The following is an 18,655-nucleotide window of genomic DNA, read 5'->3' on the forward strand; positions in this document are numbered from 1 at the left end:
AGTCCACAAGTAAAAGTAATAGTTCAATTTCTAAAAATGGCCATTCGAAAGTTTCCATACTCTTGATTCTTAATACTATGTTGTTACCTAAATGATACACAGCTGTTTGTTTGTTTTTTGTTGTTCATGAGTCCCTTGTTTGTCCTGAACAGTTAAACTGCCTGCTGTTCTTCAAAAAAAATTTATTTCAGGTCCCACAAATTCTTTGTTTTTCCAGCATTTTTGTGTGTTTAAACCCTTTTCAACTATGATTTTGAGATCCATCTTTTCACACTGTGGACAACTGAGGGACTCATGCAACTAATACAGAAGGTTCAAACACTCACTAATGCTTCGGAAAGAGAAGCAATGCATTAAGAGCCAGGGGTGTAATCTTTTGAACAGAACAAGGATGTTAAATTTACCCTGATCTTCAAATTAAAAACATTTTTATCCCCCAGCTCTTACTACATCATGTTTCCTTCAGTAGCATCAGTAAGCATTTGAACCTTCCCTAAGTTCACTGGTTCACTCTAGTTCATTGGTGCTGCCCAATGGAAAACACCATACTTGCCCATTGAAGAGCATCCACTCACAGTCTATATTAAGTTGACCAATATTCATTCACAATCATTGAAACAATCACCATATTGCTCAGTATATTGATTAAGGTTATAACCATACATATTTTTGAGTAAAATTTTACAACAGTACAAAAACAAAGATGCCCAATGTAAAAAGAAATATTTTACAATCTCTTCCCAGTCATATTGATACACAACTAAAAATCATGTGGTAGTACCATGGTGCTGAATGATTGCTATTGTAAATTAGCACCATGATATTTACATTGCCCTCCAAAAGTGCTACAAAGGTATTGTGGTGTAAAGAGTAAGATGCCCCTTCGACCTAATGTTTTTTTCTTGCTAGTGTACCTCTAAAAGCAATCTAAACATTTTTTTATTGATCTTTTTTGAGACTTGTTCTGTCTGACCAGTTTTGAGGTTAAATGATCTTTTGTAGTAATGTTTTTATGTTATGTTGTGGGCAGCGATTTTCATTTAGATATGTATGAAAATGAATGTTTTTGTTTTTTTTTACATTTACATGTAGTCATTTAGCAGATGTTTTTTTCCAAAACGACTTACAAATGAGGACCATAGACGTAATCAAAACCAACAAAAGCAAGTGCAGTGGCAAGTCTTGGTTAGTATACGTAGCAAGATTTTTTAATATATGTATATATATATATATATATATACACTACCAGTCAAAAGTTTGGACACATTTGACTTAATGTTGTTGTTTTTTTAGACAAATATTAATTATTTAAAAAAAACAATACTAATACTAATTTTATTTTATTTTCAAATACAAGTTGTGCCAAGGAATAATTCTGAGTTTGTTTTTAAGAAAAACTAAAGTTAAGAATTTTTTTCCAATGGAAAAAAACATGTTTTTCTTAAAAACAAACTGACAATCTTTTTTTGGCACAATTTGTATTAAAAAATCCAATCAAACCAAATAAAATAAAATTTAAATAAAATAAAAAATATATTGTATTGTCTTTTTAAATAATTAATATTTGACTAAAACAAAAGTCAAGTGTGTCCAAACTTTTGACTGGTAGTATATATATAAATTCAAAAAATCCTAAATTTATCAAAAATACAGCAAAAGCAGAAATACTATTTTTGTCAATATTTTTGCTATTAAAAATAACTTTCTATTTGAATACATTTTAAAATGTAATTTAATCCTATGATCAAATCTAAATTTTCAGCATCATTACTCCAGTCCTCAGTGTCACATGATTCTTCAGAAATCATTCTAATATGCTGATTTCTGATAAAAATGTATTATTATTATTTTTTATCAATATTTAAAACAAATATTTTTTTCAGGATTCTCTGATGAACAGAAAGATCCAAAGATCAGCATTTATCTGAAATAAAAAAGCTTTTTTTTTTTAACATTTTACACTATACCATTCAAAAGCTTGTAGTAGATAGAAATTAATACTTTTATTTAGCAAGGATGTTCTTTTGAACTTTCTGTTCATCAAAGAAACCTGAAACAATTCTACTCAGCTCTTTTCAACATAATAATACTAATAAATGTTTTTAAGCAGCAAATCAAAATATTACGATAATTTCTGAAGGATCATGTGACACTGAAGTAATGATGCTGAAAATTCAGCTTTGAAATCACAGGAATAAATTACATTTTAAAATATATTCAAATAGAAAACAGTTATTTTCATTAGTAAAAATATTTCACAATTTTACTGTTTTTTTTGTACCTTGGATCAAATAAACGCAAGCTTGGTGAGCAGAAAACACTTTAAAAAAAGTATTAAAAATGTTACTGTTCAAAAACTTTTGACTGGTAGAATGGTTATGTATAATTGTAATTCAAGGCGCTATTTAATCATTCAGAAATGAGACACTAGGGTCAAATTGGTAAGAAATGATTTATTTCTTTGTCGAAATTTCCAGTCTTCATGCACAGCGTAGTCTCCTCCTCACCAGCAGATGGCAGGACAACGCTCAGATGCTCAAACGGAGGCAGTGACGCAATCAGAGTGATCCGTTGAACAGCGGTCGCGGAAAATTTTGAAATCCAACCGAAGTAGCGACGGAAGAATATACTAGTTTAGTGAAGTAAACAGACTGGAGCAGTCAATATACTTAAGTATACCTAATACATATGGTATGCTAATATACATTTCTGGAGTATAACGTTAGTTTTTATAAACCGAGGATCGTCCTCCAGCTGAAGTTTATATCGGAGGTATTGTTCGGTGCACAGTTCTCATTTATTTCGTTACTAACATAAGTAATTAATTCGTTATTAAATTAACACCATTTAATGTGTTTCGTAACCTTTGTTTATTTTTCGAGAGTTTTGGATGGTTGATGGTGTTTATCTATGTGTGTGTGTGTGTGTGGGGGTTTGAAGCTTATTTTCCTCAAGTGTTACCAAGCTAACGTTACATATTTAGATTGCTAACAATTTGGGCACATAATGCAAATACAATATCGTTTTGCATAGAAAAAAAAATCTTAATATATTGAGTGAGTCTGTGTAACGTTACTTTTGTTTTGGTATGATATACAATAGTTTAATTGAATCCTGAATGTTATCAACATGGTTAAAGTAACGTTAAAATTTTACGTTTTTTTCTGTCTTGCATGTGAAGGTGGTGTTTATAAAGGTCAAAATGAGTCGGCGACCCAGCAGCAGATACTCCGAGATGCCCATGCGAGTGACAGACAACAGGATGAGTCTGATCAATGCCACCCCTCAAAAGTACAACCCATTCCTATTACCTGAGATTTTGTTACTTGAGTGTTTATGTGTACATTTAGATGTGGTTTTGTTAGCCTAAACTGCTTTCAGCAGGTTACATGAATTATGCTACAATATATATGACTTGTTAACTTTAAATTCTTTACAGTAAGGACAATGTCTTTGGCAAACTGAACATACCTAAACCTCAGTCTACCACATCTGAAAGACGAACAAGCTTTTTTGGAAAGTGAGTCTGACAGTGAAAGTTACACAAATGTTGCATGATCATGATTTTGTGATTTTTTTTTTTTTTTTTCACTGTGCAATTTTATGAAATCTTAATTAGTTAATCATATAGTCTACCATCTCTCTGTCTCTCCACAGAGGCATCGGGGCAGGTGGCCAGAGGAACAGCATGTTTGGTGCTTATGGGGGCCCAGAGAAGATGAAGGACCCCAGGCCTCTACATGACAAATCTTTTGTCCAGCAGTGTATCAAGCAGCTTTGTGAAGTATGATATTATGTGTACATAAACGAAATATTGTGGATTCAGTACAGCTAAACAAATAATATTGTGTTTTTTTATGGATGCTGATGGGCCAAATTTAGCTTGACATTTAAAAGCTTGAAATTTTCTTGAAAGCACTTACACTACCATGAGATTTTTAATGTTTTTAAAGTCTCTTCTGCTCACCAAGCCTGCATTTACTTGATCCAAAGTATAGTAAAATGGTAAAAAATTATGTAATATTTTTTTTTTTACTATTTAAAGTAACTGTTTTCTATTTGAATATTTTTTAAATGAAATTTATTCCTGTAATTTCAGAGCTGAATTTTTCATGATCCTTCAGAAAACACTCAAATATTCACTCTAATATTCTGATTTGCTACTAAAAAAACATTATTCTTATTATTATTATGTTGAAAACAGTAGAATTTTTTCAGTTCAGAAGAACGGCATTTATCTAAAATAAAAATCTTTTGTAATTTTATAAATTTCTTTATCATCCCTTTTGATGGATTTAAAGCACCCTTAAACTTTTATTTAACAAAAAATACTGACTTTTTAGCTTTTTAATGGTATAGTGTATAATGTGACAAAAGGTTTTTATTTCAGATTAATGCTGATCTTTGGATCTCTCTGTTCATCAAAGATTCCTGAAAAAAAGTACTCAGTTGTTTAAAATATTGATAATAATAATAATAATAAATGTTTCTTGAAGAGCAAATCAGCATATTAGAATGATTTCTACCCTGAAGACTAGAGTAATTATGCTGAAAATGTAGCTTTGATCACAGGAATAAATTACATTTCAAAATATAATCAAATAGAAAGCAGTTATTTTGAATAGCAAAAATATTTCACTATATTACTGCTTTTGCTGTATTTTGGATCAAATAAATTCAGGCTTGGTGAGCAGAAAATACTTCTTTATAAAAACTCATCAAGGCTGGATTTATTAGATCAAAAATACAAAAAATCAGTAATTTTATGAAACAACAATATTGCAGTTTATTCATGTGAATAAATTGTTATAGTAATATTATTTATTAATGTGAATAACAGCTTCTTCTGTATTCTGTTTTTGTAATTTTCAGCGTCTTTACTCCTGTTGTCAGTGTCACATGATCCTTTAGAAATCAGTTTAATATGCTGATTTATAATCAATGTTGGAAACTGTTGTGCTGCGTAATATTTTTTGGTACCTGTGATAAATGTATGATAATCTTAAAGTAAAATAATAAGTAAAAAGAAAAAAAAGAACAGTGTTTATTCAAAATAGAAATTGTGTGTTACTATATACACTACAATTCAAAAGTTTGGGGCGAGTACATTTTATTTTATTTTTTTAAGAAAATAATATTCAGCAAGGATGTGTCAACTGGATAAAAAAAGACTTCTATTGTTAGAAAATATTTCTATTTGGAATACATGCTGTTATTTTCAACTTTTTATTCATCAAAGAAAAAAGTGTCACAGGTTCCAAAAAAGATATATTAAGCAGCACAACTGTCTCAAAATGATAATAAATCATCATATTAGAATAATTTCTGAAGGATCATGTGACACTGAAGGCTGATGAAAATTTAGCACTGTGTCACAGAAATTAATATTTTAAAGTATGTTATAATAGGAAACCTATATATTGCAACTATATTTCACTACTTTTTTCTGTATTTTTGATCAAATAAATACAGCCTTGTTAAGCATAAGTGACTCAAAAAAAACTTTAAGAAAATTACTGATCCCAAACTTGTGAATGGCAGTGTACATGTAATCAGAAAATTATCTTTGAGGAAGCAGTCAAAAAATTATCCTGTAATCATGAGCAGCAGGAAAAATCAGAAGTTAACCGGGCCAAAACCCTGGTTATAATAAGTATGTTCTCCCATTATTTCTAGTTCCTGGTCGAGCGAGGATTTCCAGGCAGCATCACAGTGAAGTCTCTCCAGTCTCCATCTACAAAAGAGTTCTTAAAGATATATGAATTCATCTACACTTTCCTAGAACCGTCCTTTCAGATGCCCACTGCCAAAGTAGAGGAGGAGATCCCAAGAATGCTCAAAGATCTGGGGTAATCACAATATGAAAAAACAAAGCACAACGATCTAATTTCATTACTACACTTTGTTCAAATCAGTTACAATTTAGTTAAACACCATGCTATTATTATGGTTTCATTTCAGATACCCGTTTGCACTCTCAAAAAGCTCCATGTACTCCATTGGTGCTCCACACACGTGGCCTCAGGCTCTTGGAGCTCTCATCTGGCTCATCGACACAGTCAAGGTGACACTTCTCAAGACCTTAAACAGGGTTATGTGATCTATAATCTGTGTATAAACCTCTTAACAAGTTATGGCCAGTCAGTATCACTTTCACTGCTCATACTTGGGGTTAAGGGTTTGTTCAAATCCTTAAAGGAGAAGTTCACTTCCAGAACAAAAATTTACAGTTTATGTACTCACCCCCTTGTCATCCAAGATGTTCATGTCTTTCTTTCTTCAGTCGTGAGAAAAACTTTTCAGGTTTTTTCTACATATAGTGGACTTCTATGGTGCCCGAGTTTGAAAATGCGGTTTTAATGCGGATTCAACCAATTCTAAATGTGGTTGTAAATGATCCCACCTTAGAAAGAATGGTCTTATTTAGCGAAATGATCGGTTATTTTATTTTAAAATTTATATACTTTTTGACCTCAAACGCTCGTCTTGTCTTTCTCTGCCTCTGCCTAAACTCTTTTTTTTCCGGGTAAAGACAGTTAAGGTATGTGGAAAATCTTATTTTCTCCCTCAACTTCAAAAATCATTTGAGTGTTTGCAAAGTGAAAATGCAAAGAAGATCAAACACCCTTAACATAAAAGGTAAAACAGCGATGTAGCATGATTTTGAAGTTGAGGGAGAAAATGAGATGAGAGTTTTATACATACCCTAAACGGTCTTGAACCGGAAAAAAAAAAACTTCAGATAGAGTAATACAAGATGAGCATTTGAGGTTAAAAAGCATATAAATTGTAAATAAAATAAAATAAAAAACTGATCATTTCACTTTATAAGACCCTTCTTCCTCGGCTGGGATTATTTACAATCGCATTTGGGATCGTTTGAAGCCACATTTAAACTGCATTTTGGAAGTTCAAACTCGGGGCACCATAGAAGTCCACTATATGGAGAGAAATCCTGAAATGCTTTCCTCAAAAAACTATTTCTTTATGAATGAAGAAAGAAAGACATGAACATCTTGGATGACAAGGGAGTCATTACATTAACTGTAAATGTTTGTTCTGGAAGTGAACTTCTCCTTTAACACTGTCTACAAAAAGCGTTTAAGGCTGTGTTAACACTGGATGTTTCAAAGCAAACATACAAATGTATCACTGTAATTCAAAAGTCTCTTATGCTCACCAAGGCTGCATGTATTTGATCAAAACTACAGTAAAACAGTATTTTTGTGAAGTACTGTAACAATTTAAAATTACTGTTATCTATTTTAATATATTTTCAACAAGAAATGTGAAAATGTAGCTTTCCTTGCAAGATTGTACATTTAAATGCAACAGGAAACATTATAGCATTGCGTGACATTAAGGTTTTATCTCTGCAGATCTTCAGTGGTCCAAGAGAGCAGGACCTGCTGCTTTCTGACTTCTCAGATGAACTGTGTGATCTAGAGGAAAGGGTCGAGTACAACAAGGTATCGTGTGAGACAAAAAGTCAGCTTTGACAGTTTCAGCAGTCATTTTGTATATTGTACTCCTCTGCATTGTAGACATCACACATATGCTAAATTTGTATGTGTGTGCTGTGTTATATCCATAGCTGTTAATGGACCACTGTTCTGATACCTACAACAAGTTCATGCAGGGAGCAGACACATTTGAAGATGATGATGAAGACTATCTTAATAAACTAAGTAAGTCACAATGCAGATGAAAATTTATCCACCTTATATTCTTTAACGTGGAAGTAAGCCTATGGGTGAGACTTCCAGTTCGTTAGCCTCTATAGGGAAATAACAAGAAGAATAACAGGAATAAAGGAATCCTTTTGCAGAAATGACTGCTTCAATGCGGCGTGGCATGGAGGCAATCAGCCTGTGGCACTGCTGAGGTGTTATGGAGTCCCAGGATGCTTCGATAGCGGCCTTAAGCTCATCCAGAGTGTTGGGTCTTGCGTCTCTCAACTTTCTCTTCACAATATCCCACAGATTCTCTATGGGGTTCAGGTCAGGAGAGTTGGCAGGCCAATTGAGCACAGTAATACCATGGTCAGTAAACCATTTACCAGTGGTTTTGGCACTGTGAGCAGGTGCCAGGTCGTGCTGAACAATGAAATCTTCATCTCCATAAAGCTTTTCAGCAGATGGAAGCATGAAGTGCTCCAAAATCTCCTGATAGCTAGCTGCATTGACCCTGTCCTTGATAAAACACAGTGGACCAACACCAGCAGCTGACATGGCACCCCAGACCATCACTTACTGTGGGTACTTGACACTGGACTTCAGGCATTTTGGCATTTCCCTTTCCCCAGTCTTCCTCCAGACTCTGGCACCTTGATTTCCGAATGACATGCAAAATTTGCTTTCATCCGGAAAAAGTACTTTGGACCACTGAGCAACAGTCCAGTGCTGCTTCTCTGTAGCCCAGGTCAGGCGCTTCTGCCGCTGTTTCTGGTTCAAAAGTGGCTTGACCTGGCGCCTGTACACTGTGGCTCTGGATGTTTCTACTCCAGACTCAGTCCACTGCTTCCGCAGGTCCCCAAAGGTCTGGAATCGGTCCTTCTCCACAATCTTCCTCAGGGTCCGGTCACCTCTTCTCGTTGTGCAGCGTTTTCTGCCACACTTTTTCCTTCCCACAGACTTCCCACTGAGGTGCCTTGATACAGCACTCTGGGAACAGCCTATTCGTTCAGAAATTTCTTTCTGTGTCTTACCCTCTTGCTTGAGGGTGTCAATGATGGCCTTCTGGACAGCAGTCAGGTCGGCAGTCTTACCCATGATTGCGGTTTTGAGTAATGAACCAGGCTGTGAGTTTTTAAAAACCTCAGGAATCTTTTGCAGGTGTTTAGAGTTAATTAGTTGATTCAGATGATTAGGTTAATAGCTCGTTTAGAGAACCTTTTCATGATATGCTAATTTTTTGAGATAGGAATTTTGGGTTTTCATGAGCTGTATGCCAAAATCATCAATATTAAAACAATAAAAGGCTTAAACTAGTACATTACAGAAAATAATGAACTTTATCACAATATGCTAATTTTTTTGAGAAGGACCTGTATTAACTGGATGGAGGCAAACTTTGTCTGACCTTAAATTAAAGGGATACTTCACCCAAAAATGAAAATTCTGTCATCAGAACTCACCCTCATGCTGTTCCAAACTTGCATGAGTTTCTTTCTTCTGTTGAACACAAAAGAAAATAAATACTATGAAAATCAATGGCTTCCAGCAGACGAAAGAAACTAATACAGGTTTGGAACATTTTGAAGGTAAGTAGTAAATGATGACAGAAATTTTGGGTGAACTGTCTCCTCAATGCCCATCATGTGCCAAATATCAGTAAAACAGAACAAAAAGTCAGCATGAATTAAAACTATTTTTAAAATTCATGTTATTAATCTTATTAAGATACATTTATACATAAGTTTTTTGTTTGTTTGTTTTGTTTTTGACCTAGTAAAGTTTATTAGAATGTCAACAATGAAACTTAATTTTTCTGGTGATTTATGCAGGATTTTTTCCAATCATTTAGTCAAAATCTAATCAACAACTGATGGATAGAAACAAATCATTGCCATAGAATTGTGTTTATTATTTATTTGATAATCTTTTACACTCAATCTGTACGTTGCGTTGTTTTTTTTTCCCCAGCACTATATATGGAAGCATTTATGTGCCATATACCTCACATTTATGGAATAGTTCCCCCAAAAATGAATTTTTTTGTCATTAATTACTCACCCCCATGTAGTTCCTAATCCGTAAGACCTTTGTTCATCTTCTGAACACAAATTAAGTATTTATCAAATCCTAATCTGTGGATCAATGGTAATTTTATGAAGCTATGAGAATAAAAGAAGTTACCGCCCCCAAGTTACCCTTATCGAGAGTACCACGCCTAGAACGTGGTAGGACCCTTGCTGTCTATTAAAAGTCAGAAAGCTCTCAGATTTCATTAAATATTTCAGTTTGTGTTCTGAAGATGAATGAAGGTCTTATGGGTTTGGAACAACATAAGCATGAGTAATTAATGACAGAATTTTTACTAATTCAGCTATCCCTTTAAGCCACCAAAAATGAAAATAATAAGGGGGGGAATCACATTACTTGTATGTGTATATTTTAATAAATCTAGTGCAAAATACAGTTTTTAATGGCTGATTAATTTTTTTTTAATTCTTACAGAGAGGCTGTACAATGTGGATGAGGCGCTGTTACAGTCCCAGCAGGAGAAACATGCAATGCTGATGGAGCATGTGGAGAGACTTGAAAGAGAAAGCCAAACTGTGAGTCTGTGCATGTGTTTCCTTTTTGTAATTTCTCAGGTTCAGTCAAATGAGAATTACTACTTACCAGAATCTACTAATTTTTAAATAATAGTACTGAATAATAGTCAAGTCAGTCAGAACTGTGAACTCTGGGATTCTCTCAAACACCTTCCTCAAATGCCAAAAATGTATGGTGTGACTTTAGATATAACAAAGAAAAAATGATGTATTGCGAATACTAGGGTAGAGGTGACATAAGACATTTATAAGGATAGTTTACCCAAAAATGAAAATTCTGTTATTAAATACTCATCCTCATGTCATTCCAAACCCGTAAGACCCAAATTAAGATATTCTTGATGAAATCGTGGTACTCTCCAAAATGGCCAAGAACTGTTTAATAGTTGTTTATTCAAAAAATTCATAAAAAGTGTTCTCGTAGCTTCATAAAATTACGGTTGAACCACTGAACGTGGTAGCACCCTTGCTGTCTATGGAGGGTCTGCGAGCTCTCGGATTTAATCAGAAATAGCTTAATTTGTGTTCCGAAGATGAACGAAGGTCTTATGGGTTTGGAACCACATGAGGGTGAGTAATTACAGACAGAATTTAAATTTTTGGGTGAATTATCCCTTTAAGGTCTTAACCATACAAAATAAATACTAAATACTATGTGTATTTTGACAGGATCGTTTAGTAGGGAAGAGGACCGAGAAGCTCAGGGTGCAGGCTGATCTGCAGAAACTGCAGAACTATCGTTGTACTCTGGAGGCTCATAAAACTGGCCTGGAAAATAAAGCTACTGGACTAGCTGAGGAGCTTGAGGCTGCTGGTAAGAGATTACAAGATGCAGATACAAATGCCTTGACATTGTAAATAAAATTGCTTAATTGCCCTTTTCTTTGTGCAGAGATGCAGTTGGAGGGTCTGAAGCAGGAGAGGACGAGGCTGCAGCACATCCTGGAGAATCAGAAGTTCACTCCAGCTGATATTGAGCGTATTAACCGAGAGAGGAATGAACTGCAGCAGACCGTTAACAGCCTAAACCAGAGTCTAGAGGAGGCGGAGCAGCTGGTGTGGAACGAGGAGGTCAACCTGTCCAAAACCAAAGAGAAGGTCAGCCAGTCTGTTTCTTCTTCATCTTCTTTCAGATGAATACAATTGGAGTTATATTAAAAAGTGTCCTGGCTCAATTGGCAGTGAATTGGTGGTCATTCATTGGCATGCAGGCCAAAGCATGTAAACATTACAAATGTTTCACATTTTGTTGCAGGCGGAGTTGAAGGTTGCTGAGTATAATAAACTGGGTCGTAAGCTGAAGCTCATCCCGCAGTCAGCAGAGAACGCCTGTGGCCATGACTTTGAGATCAGAACAGATTACAGCGCCACTACCATCACACAGTACAAGACACAGATACAGGTACAATCCCTACAGTCGTGCATCAAAAAGGCATCATTTTTGTAACAATTCTAGGGCCCTATGATTTTCTTTAAATTGTTTTTTTCCCAAAAAATAAAGAAGTTTTCTTTTTTATTTAATTGCATTTTTGTTTTTGTTTTTTCTGAGCAAAAAATAAATATCATAGATTTTTCCCTAATTTACAGAATACACCCACTGAAATGTCATTCAGTGTAACAATCTTGTCAAGCATATTTACAACAAAAATCAGTTTCAATACTACATTTTTAAAATCTGCCACTATCCTAGGTTTTGTCCATTTGTCAGTACGATTTTTTTACTCATTTAAAACACAATACAATTTAATATGCTCCCTTATTCTTTTATATGTTTTAATATGTACAAGTCAGAATAAGCATGTTGTTTGAAATTTTGCGTAAATATTTTGTTACACTGAATGACAATGTCACATTATTTCAACCAAATTTAAATTTTCTTCTCCAAAAACTTATTTGAAACCTTTGTAGTAGACTTTTTTACTTACATTTAATCTGCTTTATATGGACATAAAGCCACTTTTGTAATTTTTTTTTCTGCATGCACATCTTAACGTCTTTTGACCCATTAAACTTTTAATAAATTGCTTTTAAATTGTGTAAGTTTCATGATTTCAATTAATTGGACATGCTTTTGTTTAATATGTTCTATTTTAACCATTAAAACAGAGTCTAGAAAAAAAAATCTCTTAAAAAAAAAAAAAAGGAATCCAGAAAAAAGGAATTTGGGAAAAAATAAAACGGATTTCATAGGGCCCTACAATTAAGAATTTTTCTTATTCTTTTCTTTGACTTGTCTCTTACAGAATCCTCTGAAAAACATGACGGTTGATGTGGAGGATGAATACAGCAGACTCACAAATGTGAAGATGAGTTTAGAAGAGACTGTTGAACAGGTGCGAGACTTTTATTTAACTTCTTGTAATTGTTTTTTTTAAGTGTTAATGGTAATGAATTTGAGGATGAAACAGGGATCACACTGTTAATGTCAAACAGTTGTTAGAGTGATGGTTTACCCAAAAATGAAACTTCTGTCATTAATTACTCATCCTCATGTCGTTCCAAACCCGTAAGACCTTCATTCATCTTCAGGAAACAGATTAAGATATTTTTGATGAAATCCAGGAGCTTTCTGACCCTCTATAGACAGCAAGGGTAGTATGGACATTGACAAAGTCCATGTGACATCAGTAATTTTATTAAGCTACAAGAATACTTTTTGTGTGCACAACAAGAAATATAATTACATTATTCAACTCATAACGTTAATTTATTTGTTCTTGGTACCTTTCTGGGCCTTGAACGTGGTATGCAGGGTCAGAAAGTTCTCGGATTTCATCAAAAATATCTTTATTTGCATTCCAAAGATGAACGAATGCATTAGAGGTTTGGAACGACATGAGGGTGAGTTATTAATGACATAATTTTAATGTTTGGGTGAACTATACCTGTAATGATCCACTCTTAATAAATGAAGACCGTGTTTACTATATGCTGCTTACATCCTTCTCCTAGGTAAAGTCCAACATCCTTGATAAGGAGAGGGACATCAAGCATCTAAAGGAACAGATTCGCAAAGTCGACCAACAGCTTGAGAATGATATGCAGGTACAATGGATTAGCTTTCAGGATTTCTGAAAATATATCAGCCTGCATGTTTATTGAAATCATGAGCTTTTTAATTGTCACTCAGCACAAGATTAAACTAGATATGGTGTGTGTAGGAAATGGCACAAGAGGAGGAGAAGTGGGCAGCTGAGGTGGACTCTGCTGAAACTCACAAGAAGCGTTTGGAAAAGAATGTGACGCAGGGATGCGAGGAAGCCGAGGAGGAACTCAAAGCGGCCCAGCAGCAGTGAGCATGCTTTCCTCTTTCATTCGTTTAAATACGTCATCTGTTCATCTTTTTACATGTATCTGAACTTTTCCATCAGGTATCACGTGGTCGTGCAGGAGACTAATGAGGAGAACCGCATGGTGTTCAAGAATCTGACTGATATCTTCTCTTCCGCAGTAAACCTCTTGTGTGAAGTTGAAGTATGTGATGGCTTTATCTGGAATTACCAAAAACATATTAACTTTGAGAACAGATTTTGAACACAGAAATGTATCAATGTTCCCTGCAAGTTTTATTAATAAATTAGTTTTGCTATGCTGAGAAATTAAACTTGCATTTGTTTAAATATTTGCTTTTATACTTAAAAATTAATATGACCTGCTTTGTGTACACTCTACATGTAAACAACATATCTTTGTCTTGTAGAAACACTGCAGCGAGCAGCTAAAAAGGTTTGATAAGCTGAAGGAAGTAATTCGTGAGGATGAGACTAACATGGAGCAGCTGACGGATCTGGTGGAAAACTTCATGAAGAAAGTGAACAGCTGTTAATGCCTGATAGCTCGGATTTGTAAATAGTTTTACTATTAAATGTTTTTTTAATAACTGATTTGGTCAGATTCTGGCTATGGAGTAATATCAGAGAAGACATTGTCTTTGGAGACAGAATCATACTTTGTGTATTTATCCTGTATTTACATGTTTGTTTACTAAAAAATAAATATGTTTTGGAAAATTTTAGAGCGAAGTGTGATGTTTATTGTAGCAGTTTGCTTATAATCTAAGACTATTATGGTATAGATCTATATTAAAATCTGGCATTAGTTTTACTTACTCTTTGTGAAATAAAACATTCTTCTGATTATTGTCTGATAATACAGTTGAAGTCATAAGTTGCAGAATCTACAAAATGCTAATTATTTTGCCAATATAAGAGGATGCATGTTTTTTTTTATTTATTTAGAACTGACCTGAATAAGATATTTCACATAAAAGTGATTTACATATAGTCCACAAGAGAAAATAATAGTTTACATTTATAAAAATGACCCCGTTCAAAAGTTTACATATGCTTGATTTTTATTACTGTTGTGTTAAGTGATTGTTCTTGAGTCCCTTGTTTGTCCTGAACAGTTAAACTGTCTGCTGTTCTTCAGAAAAAGTCCTTCAGGTCTCACAAATTCTTTGGCTTTCCAGCATTTTTCATTATTTGAACCCTTTCCAACAATGACTGTATGATTTTGAGATCCATCTTTTCTCACTGAGGACAACGGAGGGCCTCATGCGCAACTATTACAGAAGGTTCAAATGCACAGAAAGAAAAATGATGCATTAAGAGCCAGGGGTGTGAACTTTTGAACAGAATTGAGATGTATACATGAAAAAATATATTTAGGCAGCATAAGAAAATGTATACATACATTTTCTTATGCTGCCTAAATATATTTTTTCATTTAGTACTGCGTTTCAGAGACTACAGAAGATACTTACATGTTCCCCAGTAAACAAAATAAGTTACATTTACGCTAATCTTCAAATTCAAAAAGTTTTCACCCCATGGTTTTTAATGCATAGTTTTTCCTTCTGGAGCATCAGTGAGTGGTTGAACCTTCTGTAATAGTTGCTTATGAGTTGCTCAGTTTTCCTCAGTGTGAAAAGATGGATAATCAAGATCATACATTCATTGTTGGAAAAGTCACTATGTAACACCCACAGTAATGTTGTCATTAATCTGTAGCACTACTACAGTTTAAAAATCTAGTTTGGGTTGCGTACTTTGTTGAGTATGTTTCTGTTCCATAACAGTAGTTTTGTACAGATAAAAATAGCTGGAAGCCAATGACTCAGAAAGCCATTACATTTACAAATGGCCGGAGCCATTCTTACGGGACAAAAATAAGGTAGATACAGCAAATACAGGTCCTTTTCAAAAAATTAGCATATTGTGATAAAGTTCATTATTTTCTGTAATGTACTGATAAACATTAGACTTTCATATATTTTAGATTCATTACACACAACTGAAGTAGTTCAAGCCTTTTATTGTTTTAATATTGATGATTTTGGCATACAGCTCATGAAAACCCAAAATTCCTATCTCAAAAAATTAGCATATTTCATCCGACCAATAAAAGAAAAGTGTTTTTAATACAAAAAAAAAAAAAGTCAGCCTTCAAATAATTATGTTCAGTTATGCACTCAATACTTGGTCGGGAATACTTTTGCAGAAATGACTGCTTCAATGCGGCGTGGCATGGAGGCAATCAGCCTGTGGCACTGCTGAGGTGTTATGGAGGCCCAGGATGCTTCGATAGCGGCCTTAAGTCATCCAGAGTGTTGGGTCTTGCGTCTCTCAACTTTCTCTTCACAATATCCCACAGATTCTCTATGGGGTTCAGGTCAGGAGAGTTGGCAGGCCAATTGAGCACAGTAATACCATGGTCAGTAAACCATTTACCAGTGGTTTTGTCACTGTGAGCAGGTGCCAGGTCGTGCTGAACAATGAAATCTTCATCTCCATAAAGCTTTTCAGCAGATGGAAGCATGAAGTGCTCCAAAATCTCCTGATAGCTAGCTGCATTGACCCTGTCCTTGATAAAACACAGTGGACCAACACCAGCAGCTGACATGGCACCCCAGACCATCACTGACTGTGGGTACTTGACACTGGACTTCAGGCATTTTGGCATTTCCCTCTCCCCAGTCTTCCTCCAGACTCTGGCACCTTGATTTCCGAATGACATGCAAAATTTGCTTTCATCCGAAAAAAGTACTTTGGACCACTGAGCAACAGTCCAGTGCTGCTTCTCTGTAGCCCAGGTCAGGCGCTTCTGCCGCTGTTTCTGGTTCAAAAGTGGCTTGACCTGGCGCCTGTACACTGTGGCTCTGGATGTTTCTACTCTCAGTCCACTGCTTCCGCAGGTCCCCCAAGGTCTGGAATCGGTCCTTCTCCACAATCTTCCTCAGGGTCCGGTCACCTCTTCTCGTTGTGCAGCGTTTTCTGCCACACTTTTTCCTTCCCACAGAGGTGCCTTGATACAGCACTCTGGGAACAGCCTATTCGTTCAGAAATTTCTTTCTGTGTCTTACCCTCTTGCTTGAGGGTGTCAATGACTACGTTTACATGGACACCAGTAATCTAATTAATGACCTTATTCTGAATAAGACAATAATATGATTAAGCTGTTTACATGAGTTGCTTTTAGAATATTCCTTTCATGTTCCCGTTTTACATGTTATAGTACATAGATCGATTAATGACACACATCATTAGGTCCACACGCGACGCTATCAGTTAATCTTCGTTATAGACTTTTGGATGTTTCGGTTTTAATTTGACAAAAGCTTGAAGTGGCTCTGGACATATGCAACACATTTTTGTGCATGCTGTGCTGCTCCAAAGCATCTGCTCCATACAGCGAGCGTTTCAGAGCCATACAGTTTTTAGGAAAAAAAAATCACACGCAAGCACAGTCACCGAAAGCCAGTTTAGTTTGACTTTTTTTGTTTGTTTTCATTTTGAAAACCCTGTTATCTTTGCCGTTTACGTCACATTACGCCTTGGAGGCTTTCTTTTATTTATTTATTTTTTATTAATTAATTTGATTGCGCGCCCTGTAATAAATGGTTTAGTCGGCACAGCATGTGATGGAGTCCATGCCTCGTCTTATTAGTTTTTGTTAATAAATGCTATATAAGCTAGTTTTATTTGATTGTTGTTATGCTGTTTAATTAAAAATAACAAATCCATCTTTTAAGAATTTGTTTTAATCTTAAAATTGATAGGGGCGTTGCTAGACCCTTTTTACTGGGGCACGTGCCCCAGTAAAAATATGCTGTGCCCCAGTAAAATCTCAAATTTAAGTTATAATTTACATTGATAATCCCAAAATAAAGACATTAAACTACATGTAACAACTGAATTAACGAGTAATGGGGGCCTGTGCCCCAGTAGAGTTTTAGGTCTAGCAACTCCCCTGGGTGTAGCCTATATGTAAGCAAAAGATCATGAATTCGTAAAAGTAAAAGTGAAAAGCATCCTAAGACGTTCCAATAGCGGAAATCCCGTTCACAAAATTAAAATCACAAATAAATAATAGCCTACTAATGAAAAAGAACGGGTTGAATGTTAAATACGTTTCCATAAAACTATAAATTATGATAACAGACAAACTATTTATCAGCAATGAGCATTGATTAATCCCATGTTGTAGCAAAAAAATTAATAAATAAAAATGAAACCAAAGCATATGCACGTGCGACCAACTGAGAGCGTTATGCCGCGTTCCAGGAAACCCGTGTTTTTCCAAACTTCTACCCGTGAAAGTGCTACAAAGTCCTGAGTCGTGGTTTGAAGACGTGATTTACGAGCTCAAAAACCTGTCTGGAACGCAGCATTAGTGTGTATCCTGTGGTGAAAAGTACTACGCAAGGGGAATAGTGTGATTAAGGTGTGTACATGTCTTCCATAATGCGACTAAAATAGGAATACTCCACCTGTCTTAATTCGATTTGTGTTTACTCCGATTATGACTTTAGTCGGATTAAATTAATCAAAAATATCAGTTTACATGGTTGCTTCTTAATCAGAGTATTGTCTTAATCGCGTTAAAATCGGAGTATTGTTGTCCATGTAAACGTACTCAATGATAGCCTTCTGGACAGCAGTCAGGTCGGCAGTCTTACCCGCGATTGCGGTTTTGAGTAATGAACCAGGCTGTGAGTTTTTAAAAGCCTCAGGAATCTTTTGCAGGTGTTTAGAGTTAATTAGTTGATTCAGATGATTAGGTTAATAGCTCGTTTAGAGAACCTTTTCATGATATGCTAATTTTTTGAGATAGGAATTTTGGGTTTTCATGAGCTGTATGCCAAAATCATCAATATTAAAACAATAAAAGGCTTGAACTACTTCAGTTGTGTGTAATGAATCTAAAATATATGAAAGTCTAATGTTTATCAGTACATTACAGAAAATAATGAACTTTATCACAATATGCTTATTTTTTGAAAAGGACCTGTATATATACGTTTTTACAAATAGCATCTGGCAACACTACGCTGCTGAAAGGCGGAACTATAATTCTCTGCTCAGCGTTTCTGTT

At 35.0% G+C, this 18,655-nt stretch overlaps 1 protein-coding gene across 1 annotated transcript; it reads left to right on the top strand.

The window, feature by feature from the left end:
• Window positions 1–2,582: 2,582 nt before the first annotated feature.
• ndc80 (NDC80 kinetochore complex component) lies at window positions 2,583–14,294 on the top strand. The gene is made up of 17 exons (XM_073828756.1): window positions 2,583–2,772; window positions 3,182–3,291; window positions 3,440–3,520; window positions 3,658–3,784; window positions 5,677–5,849; window positions 5,962–6,064; window positions 7,380–7,469; window positions 7,595–7,688; window positions 10,179–10,279; window positions 10,949–11,093; window positions 11,172–11,377; window positions 11,535–11,681; window positions 12,523–12,612; window positions 13,232–13,324; window positions 13,441–13,571; window positions 13,651–13,753; window positions 13,980–14,294. Exons 2-17 carry the CDS (start codon window positions 3,203–3,205, stop codon window positions 14,103–14,105), a joined length of 1,899 nt encoding a protein of 632 aa, XP_073684857.1. The 5' UTR covers window positions 2,583–2,772; window positions 3,182–3,202; the 3' UTR covers window positions 14,106–14,294.
• Window positions 14,295–18,655: the final 4,361 nt, after the last annotated feature.

Source organism: Garra rufa, chromosome 22 (assembly GCF_049309525.1).
Source record: "Garra rufa chromosome 22, GarRuf1.0, whole genome shotgun sequence".
In the NCBI taxonomy this organism is placed as follows: domain Eukaryota; kingdom Metazoa; phylum Chordata; class Actinopteri; order Cypriniformes; family Cyprinidae; genus Garra; species Garra rufa.